We start from the raw sequence: 19473 nt of genomic DNA, 5'->3' as shown, positions 1-19473 counted from the left end.
CGAGCACTTTGTTGAATGACGAAGGGCTAATACCGGAGATCCTAACATTCTTTGCGACATATAGAAAAATAAAAAGTCTTCATCAAGTCAATGATAAAGCTATATTCTTAACAGCCCATCTTTTCTACTTTTTGGGACATGATCAATTGCCATACCAAAACAATGAACAGCATTACTTTACCTTGATGGAAAAGTGAGTGAAGACTGAATACTCGCACTGTATCATTATTTTGTTATGCGAATGCAGAGAAACAAATTAGAATGAGAAATAATAACAATTTCAATACATCAGGGGTGTTCTGACGATTTTTGAAACTCTGGCGGTAGTATAGAAAAAATGGGAGATTCTGAGGTGAAATGAAAGATTCCCATAAAAAAAAAAAAATTGTCATTATTGCGTCACTTATTAGGAAAGATCTTGACCGTTCATCAAGCCGTCACGAGAATATGTCGAATCTTGATGTCAATCAACCTCGGCGAATTTTGCCCTCCTCGGAGGCTCCGCCATCCTTTCGATACAATCACAGCCGGGTCACTTCATTTCATTGCCCTTCCCCTCTCGTCTCCTCCGATCTCGAGCTCGCATTCTCTTGGGCATCCATCATCCATGGCTGCTTCACTTCTCCATGTTCGCTTCACTTCTCCCTCCCTCCCTTCTCCCGTTCTCCGCCGGTCCTCCTGCCGCCCCGCCGCTACCCCGACGAGGATCTACGCCAAGATCCGCGAGATCTTCATGCCGGCGCTTAGCTCCACCATGACGGAGGGGAAGATTGTGTCCTGGGTTAAGTCGGAGGGAGACCGGCTCGCCAAGGGTGAGAGCGTCGTCGTCGTCGAGTCCGACAAGGCCGACATGGACGTCGAGACATTCTACGACGGATTCCTCGCTGCCATCATGGTCGAGGAGGGAGGCGTCGCCCCTGTCGGCTCCGCCATCGCCCTACTCGCGGAGTCCGAGGATGAGATCCCCCTTGCTAAATCCCAAGCTTCCTCGTCGCCTTCTTCCCCTGCCATTGCCCCTGTTGCTGACTCACCTGCTCCCTCTGAAGCGCCTACTCCTCCCCCATCGCAAACCGCACCTCCTCCAAGGGCCTCTTCGGCATCCGCTTCTTTATCGGCCCACCCTGCATCCGAGGGCGGGCAACGGATTGTCGCCACACCCTTTGCGAAGAAACTTGCTAAGGAGTTGAAGGTAGAATTGGCTGCAGTTACCGGGACCGGACCTCAGGGGCGAATTGTGGCCAAGGATGTGGAAGCTGCGGCAGCTTCTGGGTCGACTGTGCCGAGGGAACCAAAAACAGTCGCAGAAACTGGAGCGGCGAAGGTTCCTACTTCTCCGATCATCCAATTGGGCACTGTGGTTCCATTCACCACGATGCAGGGTGCCGTTAGCAAAAACATGGTAGAAAGCCTCTCAGTTCCAACATTCCGTGTGGGCTATACGATCACCACAAATGCACTTGACGAGCTCTACAAGAAAGTGAGTGCTTTTAGTGAAACCTTATTCTGGTGGCATGAGTCATTCAAGCTGTTCTTCGTTAATTTGTGTGTAGATTAAATCAAAGGGTGTCACCATGACTGCATTGCTTGCCAAGGCGACTTCTATGGCATTAATTAAACATCCAGTTGTCAATTCCAGTTGCAGAGATGGGAAGAGCTTTACATACAACAGCAGTATCAATATTGCTGTTGCTGTGGCTATTGATGGAGGATTGATTACACCAGTCCTTCAGGATGCGGACAAGGTACTCCTTGGCTTCTGATATTATGTTTTCTGTCCCGGAGACATTATCTATCATTTGAATGATTGATTTTGTAGGTTGATATCTATTCGTTGTCAAGAAAATGGAAGGAGTTGGTTGATAAGGCAAGAGCCAAGCAGCTGCAGCCTCATGAATACAATACAGGTACCAACTGCTTAGTAGTTTAAAATGTCGCCACTGCTTTTGTAAACCAAAACTTGAATTAGTATTTTTAGACATAGTTAAACTATTTTCCACAAATATGTACATGAACTATTTATGGTTTTATTTGAAGAAATATCTTTTATTATGTAGAGAACATATCTTGCAAAATGTGAATTTTATATTTTATTCCTGTAACTGTTACTAGTCATGTGCATTAATGTTATGCACAATTTACTCATCTTAAACGGTCTGTGTTCGTGTGCTCATTTCTGGAAAAAAAATCTTGAAGGGATTGATACAGGTGCCCGTGCACGACTTGGTCCAGGCGCCTGGAATGAATCCCTGGATTCATTCAGTAACTTTTGTTTTTTGTTTTGTTAAATCGACATCTCCTCAAAGATGAACACTATACCCCGTGAGCATTTAAAATTTTTTTATCTTGAACACTATAATCCAAGAGGGAAGTCTGAACTCCAGAGGGAAAATCTTATTAGCTTAAATTCATTATAATTCAACCCCTAAATCCTAAAATCTTAAACCTTAAATACATATAATATACTCCGTGAATATCTAAAATTTTTAATCCTAAACACTATAACTCAATAGGGAAACCTGAACCCTAGAGGGAAAATCTTATGGGCTCAAATTCATTATAATCCAACTCCTAAATCCTAAAATTTTGAACCCTAAATACATATAATATATCCAAAAACAAAAAAAAAGTTACTGCGCCTGGACCAGGTCATGCACGGGCGTCTGGATCAATTCCAGACGCTTCGACTCAAGTCCGAACGAGTCCGCAACATACCATATATATATATATATAAAATAAAAACTTGGAGCGTGTGATTACATTTTGTGCAATTGATTCAAGAATTGGAATTGGATGATTGAGGATCACAACTTCAAGATAATGTGATTCTCATGAGCATACGGGAGTTACGTTGAAGTTGCTAGTTATGTTATGCTTCTTAGCAACTTGAGTTGTATATTATGATAATGAGATAAGACACTATAGTACCACAATTATCTGCTTTTTCAAATTTAATATTTGGTAAACTTAAACCCAGGATTTTATAATCAGGAAATTCAATACCAAAGAATCATGAGAGAACTCAGTTTTAAAACCTAGGTGACATTCAGAATTGGAGGTTCTCGACTTATTCAGTTAATATATGATTGTCATTATGGCATGGATTAGATGAACTCAACAATAATATTGAAGATGGTGGACGCTCTTTTCAGAATATATAGTGCTTTTTGTTGATAATATAAATAGTTTAACTCTGAAACTTCAATTTTTGGGAAAAAAGGCACGTAGAAACTAAGAGCTAAAACTGAATTGTAGTTTTAGTAATAGAAAGGGAGTTGTTAGATGGATGAACATGAATTTTTGCAAGTAATAGTTTAGATATATTAGACCTATTATTTAGTAGAAAGGAATATTAATGAAGATATCATTGAGATAAAGTGTAGATGGTTGAAATAGAGAAGCTTTTGTAATCTTGTATGCCTGTTAAGTGTCGCTTAACCTTGAATGAAAATTCTATAAGATTGTGATATGACCCACCATGCTTTATGGATGGGAATGTTGGGCTATTAGGAAGCAACACATTAAAAAAGTTATGATAACAAAGATGAGACTGCCAAAATGGATATGGGACGTTACTAGAAAGGATAAAATTAAAACACATCTGAGAGCAATTAGGTCTAGCACTCTAGCTCTAATAGATAAAACTCTAACATGAGAGAAAATAGGTTAAGATGGTATCTACATGGTTGAGAAAATATGTTAAGATGGTATCAACATGATTGAAAAGTATGAATAGATTCCTTTCTCAAACAATTTGAATTAATTAGAGCAGAACGTATAAGGGTAGAAAATAGTCAAATAAAATTTTAGTTAATGTAACAAGAGATTATTTAGTTGATTTCAATATTTCTATTGATATAGACTTGCATAGAGTTTAATGCATGGCTAAGATCCATGTTGCTGGTTCCAGATAGTTGAGACAAACATTGCTTAACCATTAGTTATTATCTGGACAATTTCAATACTCCATGTGTTAAGGATCTCTAAGGGCAAGAAACTAACTCTATGCACGGCTAAGATCCATGTGGCTGGTTCCAGATAGTTGAGACAAACATTGCTTAACCATTAGTTTTATCTGGACAATTTCAATATTTGCAAGAAACTCTGCTACAATAATTCTAAAATCATTGGAAACGAATGAGCAGAGAAGTGTCTGTGTAGGTTATTCTTTTTAAAATAAAAGATGCATATGGTCTTATTGTTTCATATATAAGCACATAGTAAAGTCCATTACAACTGTAGATTGCCAGATTGGTATGATTGGTAGTTCGTGGGATGAGGATGTGCAAATCATCAAAATTAGTGATTGTATTTATCTATAATGTAACTATGTGAGATCTTTTGTCTGATAAATGCAACTTGGAACATGTAGAACACTGCTTTAATTCCAATCATTTGCAGGTGATACACATTCACTTGTAGCCTATGCTTATTGTATTTCTTTAAACAGTTGATATAATGGAGGTGTGTACAATCTGGTCCTGTTATTTTCTCTATTAGACTAAATTGATTAAAATAACAATTATAGTTGCAAGAAACATTTAGAGTCAATGAGCTATTTCTACCAAGGATGAACTCCAAGTTTACTCATACCTAGTGACACAAACTAATGAATCATAACCCAATGAAAGAAGAGAATGAGGGTGAATATGATAATTGGGATTTCAAAGATGAATAATGATTAGATATGCATTTCATATTTATCAAAAGGCACATTATGCAGTGAACCAATATGTGTGTTGGCAGAAGAACTACTGTGTTCTTTAGTTATTGGTAATTTCTATTACTTTTATGGTACAGTGGAACTTATATTTTTAGTATAGAATAAATGTTTAGTTCCTAAGGATGACCATATATGCATTTCATATTTGTCAAAAGGCACATTATGCAGTGAACCAATATGTGTGTTGGCAGAAGAACTACTGTGTTCTTTAGTTATTGGTAATTTCTATTACTTTTATGGTACAGTGGAACTTATATTTTTAGTATAGAATAAATGTTTAGTTCCTAAGGATGACCATATATGCATTTCATATTTGCCCACGGGCTATGCAGTGAACCAATGTGTGTGTTCGTGTATTGACACAAACTACTGTGTGTTTTACACTTTTACTTATCACTAGCCTGTATTACTTAAGAGAGAATGTTCATATCTCAGTTAAAGGCCATATTAATCTATGCTTTTTCTCTTCATAAATTATTTTGAAATGTGATCCCATCACTTCCTTTGAAGGCAATATGGATATGTTTTTTTTATTTTGAAATATATCAGTATTTGGGTGACATCTTTATGTATTCACTATAATATGATTTTCTACATCTGAAATTTGCTTCCAGCTATGTATAGTTAAAATAGCTGGTTGCTTTTGTCCTAGATAAAGATAATTAAACACAAAAGAATGAGATCTCTTGGGATCAACATGTGGAATTTGTTGCTTTCTACAGGTACATTTACTCTTTCAAATCTTGGAATGTTTGGGGTCGACCGCTTTGATGCAATTCTGCCTCCTGGAACTGTAAATGCTTGTCTTAATTCATTGTTTGGAAGGATTTTTTGTTTCTGTATTCCAACGAATTCTATTGGAACATTCCACAGGGGGCAATCATGGCCGTTGGTGCATCTCAACCAACTGTTGTTGCTTCCAAGGATGGCAGAATTGGATTAAAGAATCAGATGCAGGTAAATCTTACTTCATGACAGCAATTATTATATCAGTTCTTTTTCAAGTTATATAGCTTGGCTAATTTCAACGAAATACTTGCAGGTGAATGTTACTGCAGATCACCGTGTCATTTATGGTGCTGATCTCGCTGCTTTCTTGCAAACTCTAGCACAGATTATAGAGAACCCCAAAGACCTCACCATGTAACTTTACGCAAGGAAATTCCTGGATGATACACGGAAAAGAGAGAACCATTTAGTAGCTGGTTTGTCATTGTTTTTACGTCTTAAAAAGGCCATCAATTGCTCTGATTTTGAAATATCAGTGATCCCTGTTCTTGATTTTTTTGCGTTGGTGCATTCAAACATTTGACAGGACACAATAAAATTTTCTTGTTCTTGGCAATAACCTCACGATGACTCAGTGTACTCAGTGTACTGGTTCAAGTTCATCTTCATTGTTTTGTTTTTTGTCGATTTGGCTTTGTGGATGATATTTATATTTCTCATCATCCTAAAAACGTTGTTGTGCATTGATCACATTTCTAAAATGAGAGCTGTGAGCTTGAGCTCAATAGGTCCATAATCTTGTGACGTCATGCAGTTATAACCTGGAAATCATTTGCTAAATAGGAAGATCCATTGAAGATGCACCTCAAAGGAATTCGAGATCTCAAATATTGAACGACTCAGGCATTAGGTGAAAACACAGTAGTGAAGAACAAAATTCTAAATAGAATTAAGTTTAGGTACTCTGATAAATTGATCATCAATGACATGCAAACTACTATGATTACATAAATGTGATAACCTCTCGACTTCATTTGACTGTCGAGGGAAGGATCAAGATTCCAGAAAACAAAAAAAAAAAAAAAAACAACTGCTATAGTATCATAATAGTGGATATTAACAATGTAGGATGAATGCCAGCTGACTTGAAAAAAAAGTACCACAACTATACGTATAACTGCCACAGTACCTATTTCCTTCAAAATGAACACTACCTTCCATCTCTTATTGCTGTTTCACAATCATAATCACTTTGCATTATAGACCATCCTTAACGCCTGTTGCATCTTTGGCCTTCCCTCTGGAGCCACACTAACACATGCAAGTGCAACCTTCAGGACTGAAAGCATCTGACTTCGAACCACCAACGAAGTTTTTGAAATCCTAGAATCCAGCATCAGTTCTCTTTCGGCAGGCTTAGTAGAAAAATTCAATGCCCACCTAGCTAACTCGAGTCCATTGTTTACCGGTGGTTTTCCAGTCAGCAACTCAAGTAAAATAACCCCAAAACTGTATACATTTCCAGCCATCGTAACTTTCATTGTGTATGCATACTCTGAAATCATAACAAATACAAAAGGTATTAGAAAACTTAAGCAAAGCAGAATACTTTTTTGACTCCTTGTCTTGGTATAAGGAAGAGACTTGAGTTTATGAAAACATTGATTGCTATCCTTTTTACTTACCAGAAACTTATGCTTTACTTCTGAATTCATGAAATGTTCTGCTTTGTTTGTGTAGAAAAGAAGAGGTTGAAGTAGCATACACCTTAACATTTATCATTTGTTCCTCTCTGACATTTTATAGTAGAATTTTGTTTCTAATAATTCTCTAATTTACCAACAGACTTATTTGTACTACACAAAACTGTAGATGCAGCATGATATTTCATGAGTGAATAAAAAAGAGGTTCATAAACATTTTCAAGAAATAGTGCAAGCAAATTATATCACAAGAGATAATTAAATCTAAATACGATTAGATATTTAGAATTAGATCATAAGAATTCTCACTCACCAGGAGGAACATATCCAACTGATCCAGCAACAGCGGAAAGGCTGCCTGAGCTTTTTGTAGCATCGATAACTCGGAGAAGTTCGATATCCCCTATTTGAGGCTCCTTGTGTGATTTCAATTTGATGCTCTTTGTTGTCAGATCAAGCAGAATAATTGGCTGTGTGCATCCATGGAGGAAGGTCAGACCTTGAGCTACCTTTAGCATTATTGCATGACGCGAGGCCCAATCTAACACATTGTCGGAGTTCTTGTGAAGAAAATCAAACACAGTCCCCTTGTATACATGTTCGTAGAAGAGGTAAGCATCGTCTTCGATTGACATATATGCCAATGGTACCATTATATTTGAACTGCTCAGCATTCCTAGGGCCTCCAATTCCTGGCCAATCTTCTCATGGTTTTCTACTCGGAACACTTTGTCAGACCAGTTGAGTTTCTTGACAGCATAGCTAACCCCATTAGGCATGACAACCTTGTAGTATGTAGAAAACCGAGTCTTCAGTTCTATGTTTCTTGGATCACAAACCACTTCCATTACCTTCGAGAAGTCAATGCCCGATCTATGGAAATCATTTGCAGTGATCAAATGGCCAGAGACAATCTGAGGAGTGCTCTCTTCTGATTGAGGTTGTTCATCTTTCACCCGATAAAAGCGCCTTGGAAATATTAGCACAAGGACTATAGCTACCGCGCTCAAACCGATTACGGCTCCAACAATAGCCACGACAATGATCCAAGCACTATTCTTTTTCTTCTTCGAAACCGTGTTTTGGAGGTCAGTCAAGTTCCTGATCTCTGTTCCAGATATAATGACAGTAGCAAATTTGGTAAGTTGATCTGGAAGGGTTCCAGAAAGATTATTGTTTGACAGATCCAGCAGCGTCAAGCTTTTCATATTAGCGAAAGATTTTGGCACCTCACCAATGAAATCATTGTTTGAGAGATCAAGAATCTCCAGCTGTGTTAATTCACCAAGACTTGACGGTAAAGGTCCACTGAAGAGGTTATGACTAAGGTTAAGTGCAATCGTTATACTGTCAGGCATTTTTGGAATAGTTCCACTCAATCGGTTATCTCCAAGCTCCAGCTCTATCAGAGAAGTCAAGCTGCGAATTGAATCAGGTATAGGACCTTCAAACTCATTTCCATGCAAGTCCAAGTTTGTGAGCTCACTCAAATTAGCAATTGCAGGAGAAATCGCTCCAGAGAGCGAGTTCTGGCTCAGATTTAATGTGATTAAGTTTGTCAATCTGAAAACTTCTTCAGGAATCATACCTGTAAAACTGTTTGATTGGAGTTGCAGCACAACCAACTGCCGAAGATCGCCCAATTCCTTCGGCAATTCACCTTCCATTCGATTTGATGCAAGGTTCAGCAGCGTCAGGTTCTTGATATCGCCAATCTGCAGAGGGATCTGGGAACTCAAATCATTCCCGTCGAGCTCCAGGTACTCCAGACCAGAGAGACTGCCAATTGTCTGTGGAATTGCCCCAGAAAGTGAATTCTGACCAAGCCGCAACCGGAAGAGTCTCGGAGATGAACCCACCTGTATGGCACCTTCGAGGCGATTGCTGGTGAGATCTAGGGACAACAGCGTAGGAGATGAGAGGAAGTCTGATGGAATGCTGCCGTTAAGTTGATTATAGCTGAGGTCCAAGTTCTTGACAAATCTTGTAAGTCCTGATGGAATGGCGCCGCTGAAGTTGTTCTGATTGGCAGCAAACCGGTAAAGGTTACTGATCATGGACAAAGTATTTGGAATCTCGCCATTCATTTGATTGCGAGAAAGGAGAAGTATCTCCAACTTGGTAAGCTCACCCAACTCATCAGGGATCCTTCCTGATATCTGGTTCCAGTTTAAATCTAAAATAGTGAGGTTTTTGTGAAGGCTAATCTCCGTTGGAATTTCTCCAGCAAGATGGTTATAAGACAGCATCAGTTCCCTCAATCCATTGGCTTTCCGAAGAGAAGGTATGCTTCCATCAAACGAATTGAAAGAAAGATTCAAACTTTGCAGCTCTGCGAGGTCATCTAACTGCAAATCGATGTCTCCACTGAGCTTATTGCGGGACAAATCCAGTATCTGCAAGGATCCGAAGCTCGAAAAATTCTGCAGCCGGGTCAGTCCATTATAGCTCATGTTGAGGTGTTGCAGTCCCGAGAGGCCGCTGCAGTTGGAGAAGAAGGATTCAGGAATGCTAGTAAAGGTGTTATTGGACAGATCGAGCCAGAGCAAGGAGTCTAGGCGGCAGAGTTCTTCGAAGAATCCGGCGGCCGTGGATAAGCCGACTCCGGCGAGGTCTAGTCCTGCGACTCGAGATGTGGAGGAGCAGTTCACTCCTTTCCAATTGCAAGGATTTGGGTGGCTCGTGGCGTTCCATTGGAAGGAGCTGGGGAGGAAATTCGACAGAGCGACCAAGATTAGGACTTGGGATTGGTCGAGTTGGGGAGAAGTGTCCGCAGAGCTACTGAAACAACACAAGGAGAAGCAAAGGAAGAAGAAGAAGAAGCCGAGTAAGAAGGAGAAGCTACCCTCACCCCTCTCCATTTCCACCAGCTCTGCTTCGATCACAAGACCTACAAAAAGAGAGATTATTCAGCGATAGAAGACGAGAGAGGACTCCAAAGAACGACGGTTTGTAGGCACGAGGAGCAGCGTCGCGGATCGAGGATACGCAGTGGAGTCGGTGGGCCAGGGAGCGCTGACTGATCCGACGACTTGGACCTGTAAAAGAATAAACTTGCGCTGGGGGGCTTGACTTGGAAGCTCTGACTGGTGACTTTGAACGGCGGTGTTGGTGCAATCTTTGGATTTTTTTTTTTTTCAGGATCCCCACCGCCGTTCTCACCTGATGTCAAGGAATCCGTTTGAAGCTGGTTTCTTCGAGACCTCTTGTTAGGACACGGCATGAAAAGAAGTGTGAAGATGCTTTTGGGGAAGCTTTCCAACGTATAAAAAACTATGTCTACCGAGACAAGCGTGGTTAAAGGGAGAGACTGAACACTGAACATTCATTCATTCTCTGGCGCAGGAAAACAGAGCTACTCAAACTGTATAAAATAATAATAATAATAAATATTGTATATATATCTGAAAGCAATTAATTAGAAAGGCTTTAAAATGGGGAGGAAAAGTCGGCGAGAGCCTACTCGCCCCGTCGTGGAAGATGAGCAGGAGGGTCACTTCGCTGTTAATGAGTCTGAAAGGAGACTGCATGCTCATTGGTCATGGTGGAAATTAGTCAAATGATCCTTCTGTCACAAGTCATTAATAATAATTCATAGTTGGAAGAATGATTCAAAGTTGGATTTTTGTGTCGACTTTTCTTTTTCCTGTTTTTTTTTGGCGATACTTTTTTTGTGTGGAGTTTGTTATCTAAAGTTGTCATACTGAAGTCATCCTGACAATTCAATGTTTTGTCGGTAGTAAATTATTACTGCATACTTATGTCTTGTGATTGATTTATAGGATTTTTTTTTAATTGCATACTTCGGGTTTTATTTTTTTTTAAGATCAGTAACACCATAGTCAAGTTGCCAAAATTGGAGCAAAATTAGTGTTTAAAAAATAATTAAGCAGGAGAATTGCACAGATGGATGGCTAGTAGATTATATTTGGTGATAATTAGGCTGTATAAAGTACTATAGAGTTATGATCTTGTCCGAAAGTGAGCGAGCGAAAAATTGAGATGTGGCGGCTTCACTAATCGGATGTGGATTTCGCTCCACTCTATAAAATAAATGATGTCAATGCTGAGCCAGGGAAGGGGTCCCCGACGTTGACCCTCCGACGTTTAAGTTAGTCACCGGAATGTGGAGAAATATGATGAGTGTTGATTTGACATATTTGAAATGGAATGTGTAGTTTTTGTTGTTTTTTTGGATGATGTGTTTTGTTTTGGGGACAAAATTTGGGATGAACTAGGGTTCGTCTCAAATTTGAGACGAATTTGGATTCATCCCTAATTAGGGACGAATTTGGATTCATCCCTAATTAGGGACGAATTCAAGTTCATCCCGAATTTGAAACGAACCTTGGGACGAATTTGGATTCGTCCCAAAATTCCACACCGAATTACCCATGTTCATCTCAAATTAGGGATGAATTGATTCGTCCCAAATTTAGGATAAACCAAAATTCGTCCCAAAATTCGATTTACCTTCAATTCCCAAAGTTCGTCCTAAATTAGCGATGAATTTTGATTCATCCCGAATTTGGGACAAATCTAGTTCGTCCCGAATTCGAGACAAACCATATTCGTACCTAATTCGGGACGAACCTTGAGAATTCGGGTAAAGCCAGATTTTGAGACGAACCAAAATTCGTCCCAAATTCGGGATGAACCAGAATTTGTCCCTAATTTGGGACGAAAATATATTTTCGTCCCAAATTTAAAGACACTATATGGTGTATATTTGCAACAAATTTTGTGATGAAAATTATAGTTCGTCGCAAAATTTGGGACGAATTATTTTTTTTCATTGCAAAATTTAGTAACGATTGATTTGGGACGATTTTTTTTTGTCGCAAATTTTATCGTAAAAAATTTTGCGACAAATTTTTTTAGGAAATTCGTCTCTAAATTCATCCCTAAAATCTTTTTTTTTTTTTTTTTTAGTGCGACTTTCTTGATGTCAAACCCGTCTTCAAAGATCATACCTTCCTCACCGTTTCACTTGTCATTCTTTAACTGCAATACAACTATCATTATTTGTCAACGACTATTCATCGTCTCACCTCCTAAAAGATGGGAATCTTATCCCTCTTTAAATCAATCAAGAAATTCTCTTCCAGCTTCTGTAGAAAGCTTGTAAAACTTCTTTTGTTTTTCCTCTACGTTTTCTTATTCTTAAACAAGAGGACAATCTTTCCGATAGAAATTTCATTTCTCTTTTAATACTTTTCTTGTAGCATATCTTGTGAATAAGAGTGAGCTCACGATTTTATGTTGTACATTTATCAATCCGGATTCTTGTGTATTTTCAGCATAAAGTTCCTCCTTTATTTAACTTAGAAATGGTCCATAGAATATTTGCAATCCATCTGTAAATCATTTTTTTCTTTATTTCTTTGTCCACTTAAAATTGGATGGAACTAAATTTATGTCGTCGTACAATAATAACCTTCCAAAGGAACTTCTACAACTAAATCTCCCGATGAAATCATAGTCTTGGAGGTGGCGAGCCCATGGTATGAATGACCTTGACTCACATCTATTATCTATGCCCTTCTAATAAAGTAGGATTTTATCTATGTTCATGGGCCATGATTTATAATTAGTATGAGTGATCATTGTATAGAAGTGACAAATTAATGAACCAAAGTAAGTTGGTCCTAATTAATTAATTGATGAGTCACCATAAATTTATTATTTGATTTTATTATTTGATTTTATTGACCATTCAATTTGGGAATATTGAGTAGCTACTAGCTACTATCGCATAGTAACTACTACATGTTGCAACAGTTATTTGGACAATAGCTGCTATAACGTGTAGTAGCTACTGTGTACAATAATTTTAAAGTAATTTTGATTTATTTAAAATAATTTTTATTTTTTTTTACCAAGTTGGTTAAAATATCAAAAATAATTTTAATGCTGCTAGATTTTACAATGTATAGCAATTAATTGTCCAAGAAGCCGCTACAACATGTAGAAGTTACGTCTAAGTAGTTGTAGCAGCTAGGAGAATAATCAAAACCTTAAAAAATCCTTAAAAAAAAATTTAAATCCTATACAAGAGGAGAAGAATGGAAACATCAAATCCTAACGAAATACTTACAATTGAGGCGAAGCTTTAGAGGAGACAACTAGGCGTCATGGTGAGGTTGATAGACGAAGACACCATCAGACATCGAGCTAACTATAGAGAATGATGATTCAAAGCTTGCTGCTACAACATGATTCAAAGCTTGTACAAACACGTTGTAGCAGATACGTTTCCGTAGCTACTACAACATCAAGAACTGTAGCTGCTATAACATCAAACTTGTGTTGTAGCAGCTACGGAATCGTAGCTGCTACAATGTGTTTGGACAAGCTTCGAACAACATTGCAGCAGATATGATTCTGTAGCTACTACAGCAACAAATTTGTGTTGTAACAACTACAGAACCGTAGTTGCTACAACGTGTTTACACAAGCTGTGAACCTGTTGTAGTAGCTACGGTTCTGTAGTTACTACAATATTAAACTTGTGTTGTAACAGTTATAAAATCATAGCTGCTATAATATTATTATACAAAGCTGAGATAGATCAACTCACTGTTCAACATTAAAAGTAAAAGTTACAAATTCAAAAAGACAGACAAAATAAGGAAGATAGTCGTTATAAGACATCAACAAGACAAAAGGAACATCAACAAAATGTAAGGAACATCAACAAAACAAAAGGAAGATCAACAAAATAAAATGAACATGGGCAATCGTTTGTTTCCAATAGATTAATGGCTTCTTTCAGAGCTACCTGGGTAACCTCTAATGTTTGAAGGGCTCCCTTCAACTAGCTCACCGTTTGATCCCACTTTTGTTGTAAGGTTTTCGCTAGTTTAGAAGGCAGGGAGGGTGAAGAGTCTTCCCAAGATCTCAAATAAGAGGACGATATCAAATCATCAACCAATATCACAGGACCAGGAGAATGTGTTATTTTCTTGACTTCCAAACACACCATGATTTGCGAAAAAGTCATTATCTGAAATTGAAGGGTTTAGGGTTTAGGATAAATGAAGGGTAAAAGGTTTAGCATATCATCTTTATAATTGTGTGATTTCATCAGTTCCCGAGATATAGCCTATTAAATGCAAGAGAGGAGTTAGTGAATTTAATACATAGAGTTGAAACTGTTAGTTAGAGTCCTAGAGTCAATCATATGATGATTGTTATATGGACTCATTGTATCATATTCCTATGTATATAAAGACATTTATTTTGGTTATTATACTACTTGTATTGGTGCCAAATAACTAAGTATAAAAGCGTCCTTGAGTAGAAGGTTCTATCTATATCAATCGATTGGTTGAATCGATAGTGAGATGATATAGAGAACACTACTCTTAATCATTCCTAGTCAAGTATTAATATTCATGGACAATGTTAATGTGACGAGACTAGCATGTAGGTCAACTCGATGACTTGATCTCACAAGTCATTGATATAGAGATATCAAGTTAACACATGGGTATGCATTGGAGAATGTATACTGAATGACCCGCCATGAGAAAGTATCATGGATCGTTATATGAGTGTCATATACTTTCTCATGTGGCTATTAGTATGACTATTAGTCCTTGGACCTGAAGTCACCATGGTTCCCTACATAAGGAGTTACATACTACTGGGTATGTAACAAATTATGCGGAGAAATGTGAGTGATGTAGATGAGATTTATCCCTCCTATATAACGGGAGTGACATCGTTATTCTTGATAGAGTGAGACCACTAAGTGCATGGTCATGCCCAATTGAGTCAATATGAGATATTGAGCTCATTTGATTAGAGTGAGTCTACTTGAAGTTCAAGATTTAGATTGATTAGAGGATGACATGGTCTATACCTCACATTGATCAATTTAGGTGTCAAGCATAGAAGGACACTTGTCATATATTATGAAGAGTCACAATTAGTAGTCACAAGGTGATGTTGGATCTCAACATTCTTGTAACTTGGATAATAATGATGTGTTGCTAGATACCGTTCATTACTTATGCTTCTAAATGGATTTAGGAGCATTGTCAACGTTACAAGAACCTATAGGGTCACACACAAAGGGTAATTAGATGGAGATTAGGTTTATTTGATGTACCTAGAAGATTAGGTTCATGTGATGAACCAAATTGGATTAAGAGTAATCCAAATTAAACTAATTGAGTTGGACTCGATTTGATTCATGTGTTCAATAGATCTAATTTTGATTATGTTTCATTGAATCAATTTAATCAATGAATAGAGATTCATTATATTAAATTGATTTGAATCAAATTGTTAGATTTGATCAACCATGGGAGAGAAGTGGTCAAGTTTGACTTGACTTGAGAGGGAGGATGAAAGGTCAAGTTTGACTTGACCATTGCCACCTCATTTGTGAGTTGGCATTAAGTGGGCCAATGATGATGTTCCATATCATCAAGGATAGTACATGTGTGTGACACCTCATGAGGGAGATCAAGAGTTGTGACTCTTGGCATTCCATGGAGTTTAAAAGCCCCTCTTGAAGTGGTCAGCCACTTTAGTGGTGTTGATTGCTCTTGTGTGCTATTCAAGGCTTCATCTTCTTCCTCCTTGCTTCTTCTTCTCTCCCTCTCCTCCACCTTGGCCGAAACCTTCAAGGGTGCTAGCACACTCTAAGATTTCTTCTCCACCTTTTGTTCGTGTGGATACACATAGAGGGGTGTTCATTTGACACCCTTGAGATCCGGCGAACCTTGGACGAGCGGGATAAGCGAAGGGCTTCGCATCAAAGGTCTAACTCCTAAACATGTAAATCTAAAGTAGATCTAGGATTTAAAAAACTTGTACATGTAAAATTTTAATATTCGCACGGATTCGGTGGCATGAGATTTTGGGGTTTCCGCAACGCAAAAGCGGTTTTTGCGGCTCGAAAATCCCAACAGAAACATCATTTCCAGAGTTACATCTCATTAAATGCAACCGAAAGAGTTGTTGAAATTTAATTAATTAAGACTGTGTTGTAGCAGCCACTAGTCCATGCTGCTACAACATGATTTATCAAATCATGACCACATTGCAGCAGTTATGGGTTTGTAACTGCTACAACACAGACTCTATGTTGTAGAAGTTAAAGGTCCGTAGCCGCTTGATGTGCGTAGATATTATGATCGTTTATGCATGCTTTAACGCACATTCACTTGCTTTATTTGTATATATTCTTTGCACGATCATCTCTCTTATCGTTTATTCAGCATTTATTACTCTTTTATGGGAGATCTGCTCTTTGTTTGGTTTTGTGTTGACAGAGACAACTTTTGGAGCGAAAACGATGATTGTGGATACACCCGAGTAAAGCAGAGCACGGTCGTGCACCCCTGCACGGCCGTGTGGCGATTCCAGTTGTGCAGACGTGGCACGGCCATGCAGACGTGGCACGGTCGTGCCACTTTACTCGAAGACAAGAAGAGCTTGGTCATGCGGATTTTGCACGGTCGTGGCACGGGTCTTGTGGCGTCCATGCCCTAGCCTATATAAAGGCTTTTAACTCTTTTTCTCAGGGGGAGGAGGCGAGCCGTCAGAGAGGATTTACCTTGGTGTCGTTCCACGCTATCCCGAACTTTCGAGATCACCGTCATCATCGCATCAACTCCAGAAGCAAAGGATTAGACCCGAAGATCACTCGACGTTATTGGATAAGCATCTTTTCTCTTTCTCTCTTCTCATTTGAGGATTGTATGCTTATTTTTATTATGTCTTTGGATTTTTCTCCGGCATCTATGGAGTAGATCCCTTGTTCTAGGATCAGGGAGCTGTCTTGACGGAGAGGAGTTCGAAGGAGTGGTTCGCGGAGAGGGGTTCGCCAGAGAGGGGTTTGTCGGAGAGGAGTTGGATGGAGAAGGCCGCGTGAGATGAGGAGTTGGGAGAAGGGTTCGGGATAAAAAAACGATCGGAAGATAGGAGTTGGGAGAAGGGTTCGGGTTTTCTACTCCTTACTTAGATCCAACAGTTTGTATTAATCAAGATTTAGATGAGAACTTAACAATAGACAACACTTTTTAAAAAACGTTGTCGTAGACACTAAAAGAAAGTCTAATAGACAACGCTTTTTACGAAGCATTGTCTTTGACCTGTAAAAATCACTAATAGACAACGATTTTTAGAAAAGCGTTGTCTATTAATAAGAAAATAATGAAATAGACAACGCTTTTCACTAAAAGCGTTGTTAAAAAAAAAATAGACAACGTTTTTTACAAAAAGCGTTGTTGTTTAAGTGTTGTAGAATCCCAATTTTCTTGTAGTGGAGTAGTTGTGGATAGGGTTTAATGTAAGACTCATGTTTATGCCTTTACTTATTGGATGATTTCGCTTGCTTTGTTTCTATTTGATATGCATGAGACTCACTGAGATTATCTCGTCATATTAGTCGATTGTGTAGGAATTGCTAATTTCGTAAAGAGAGGATCTTAGATCGTATACCCGAGGGGCCCTAGTGACAGGGGTAACCCGTTTACGGACATCTAGGATACTCCCTTGAAAGGAGAGGCAACTTCTCCACAAGGAAGTAAGAGATCGAACCAAACCCCTATCTCTATCCTTAATGATACCGATTAGATTTGTATTCTTGTAATCTCGAGATGCCCTAGTGACAGGGGTTAACCGTAACAGGATTTCACAGAAATCTTCTTTATTTAGTGCTTAAGGATAGCATCTTTAACTTCCGGCGAATGCATGTTGATTGACAATGAGGAAAAGATAGAACATGAAACATCAGGTTCCACCACAACGAAACTGAACTCCTAGAACTCTTCCCAAGCCAAGTTAACCTTTCTCTCTTTTGCTAGTTCTCACGTCTACTTCCCCATTCCCTTTCCTCTTAGGAAATAGTTAACTTACAATCATCGGTTGTTTAACTAATTCTACGTGAACAATCGCTAGTGCTTATAACCAGTCCTCATGGAATCGATAATCTTTTATTACCGACAACGTATCCGTGCACTTGCGGAAGCGTAACTAGTTTTTGGCACCGTTACCGGGGACTGCGTCTATAACATTAGTGAAAATCATATTGGATTAGACTAGACTTTATTTTTCTTTATTTCACTTTACTTTCTGTATTTTTATTAATATAAAAAATATATTTTAACTCTTTATTTTGCACTTGGATTATTCACTTTACTTGCATTTCAATTCCTTCCCGATACCTCCCAAGGAAAATCCTGAATTGGATCCAAAATTGACGGATTAGTGTAAGCTTATCCATGCGGTTATACACTCTTCAAATAGGAATTCATTTTTTGAAAGAGCCTGGCTTTCGTGCTTTGGTGAGTCATCCAAGATCCTTTCGATGACCTATGTTGTGTTGAAGGAATATCCATATGATCCGATTGATTGCGTAAGACCCGCGGTAGCAATGGAACCGGGGAAGAATATTTTCAATATATGGACAACTTATGATAAAACTATTTTGAATCCATTAGGGTCAGTGAGGTTGGATTAAATTAAATTACCTTGGGAGGTGACCGAATTTAAATTTTTTATTTTATTATTTAAAATTTTTAAAATTATTTTAAATAATTCAATTAAATCGAATAAATCGATTATGCAACCAAATCGGACTAAACCACACCACGACCTAAGTGGCACGATGAGTTCATATTCCCTTTTGGACCTTTTGTTTTTTCTTTCTTGATTTTATTTGTTTCTCTTTAAAATTCAGTTAATTCGATAGAAAATCAAATTAATCTATACTTATCGATTTGATTTGTTCGATATTTAATTTATTAAAAATTTTGATCGGTTTGATTAGTTAAAAAATATTTTTCTCACATTTCAGAAGTATATATCATCATGATAGAAAAACCCCGAATAGAATCCGAATCTAAAACATTTCTGACATAAAGTAAAAGACCAATAGCAAAAAAGAAAGACAACTAAGCATAGTGTGGGTATATGTAAGAGTAGTTTTTTTGAGACGATCTAGTGGTTAGTGTATATGGTGTTTATCAACTTTAGATATGAGATTTGAATCTAGATGAAGCCAAGATAAATATCTTCCTTATAGATTAGTTGTCATTTTAAAGATCAATAGTCATTAGTAATTTACTTTTTCTATATTAGCCCAAGGACAAATGGGTAAAGATGTTATTTTACCGACATGTATATACAACAGTAAAGAAAAATAAAAAAATAGAGAGTAAACAAACAAATAGAATTTCCATTAATGTTTACAAATACCAAATGTTCAACAGTAATAGTAAATCATGATACTTTATTAAGAGAGTCAAGCAAGCAAATAAAATTTCCATTAATATTTTGAACTCTAAGTACATACTATAATTA

General features: G+C 38.0%; 2 protein-coding genes across 2 annotated transcripts; one reads left to right on the top strand and one right to left on the bottom strand.

The window, feature by feature from the left end:
* The first annotated feature begins 508 nt into the window (after window positions 1-508).
* On the top strand, window positions 509-6068 carry LOC122049388 (dihydrolipoyllysine-residue acetyltransferase component 5 of pyruvate dehydrogenase complex, chloroplastic-like). Its single transcript, XM_042610778.1, has 6 exons — window positions 509-1477; window positions 1551-1742; window positions 1817-1904; window positions 5443-5513; window positions 5594-5677; window positions 5763-6068. The coding sequence occupies exons 1-6, from the start codon at window positions 608-610 to the stop codon at window positions 5865-5867; spliced, it is 1410 nt and encodes a 469-aa protein (XP_042466712.1). The 5' UTR covers window positions 509-607; the 3' UTR covers window positions 5868-6068.
* A 327-nt stretch (window positions 6069-6395) lies between these two features.
* Window positions 6396-10584, bottom strand: LOC122049378 (LRR receptor-like serine/threonine-protein kinase GSO2). Its single transcript, XM_042610767.1, has 2 exons — window positions 7466-10584; window positions 6396-7004 (listed from the first exon to the last, which is right to left on the bottom strand). The coding sequence occupies exons 1-2, from the start codon at window positions 10011-10013 to the stop codon at window positions 6697-6699; spliced, it is 2856 nt and encodes a 951-aa protein (XP_042466701.1). The 5' UTR covers window positions 10014-10584; the 3' UTR covers window positions 6396-6696.
* Between the last annotated feature and the right edge of the window lie 8889 nt (window positions 10585-19473).

The sequence above is a fragment of the Zingiber officinale genome, chromosome 1B, assembly GCF_018446385.1.
Source record: "Zingiber officinale cultivar Zhangliang chromosome 1B, Zo_v1.1, whole genome shotgun sequence".
NCBI classification, from domain to species: domain Eukaryota; kingdom Viridiplantae; phylum Streptophyta; class Magnoliopsida; order Zingiberales; family Zingiberaceae; genus Zingiber; species Zingiber officinale.
This window is presented reverse-complemented; position numbering and strand designations above follow the sequence as displayed.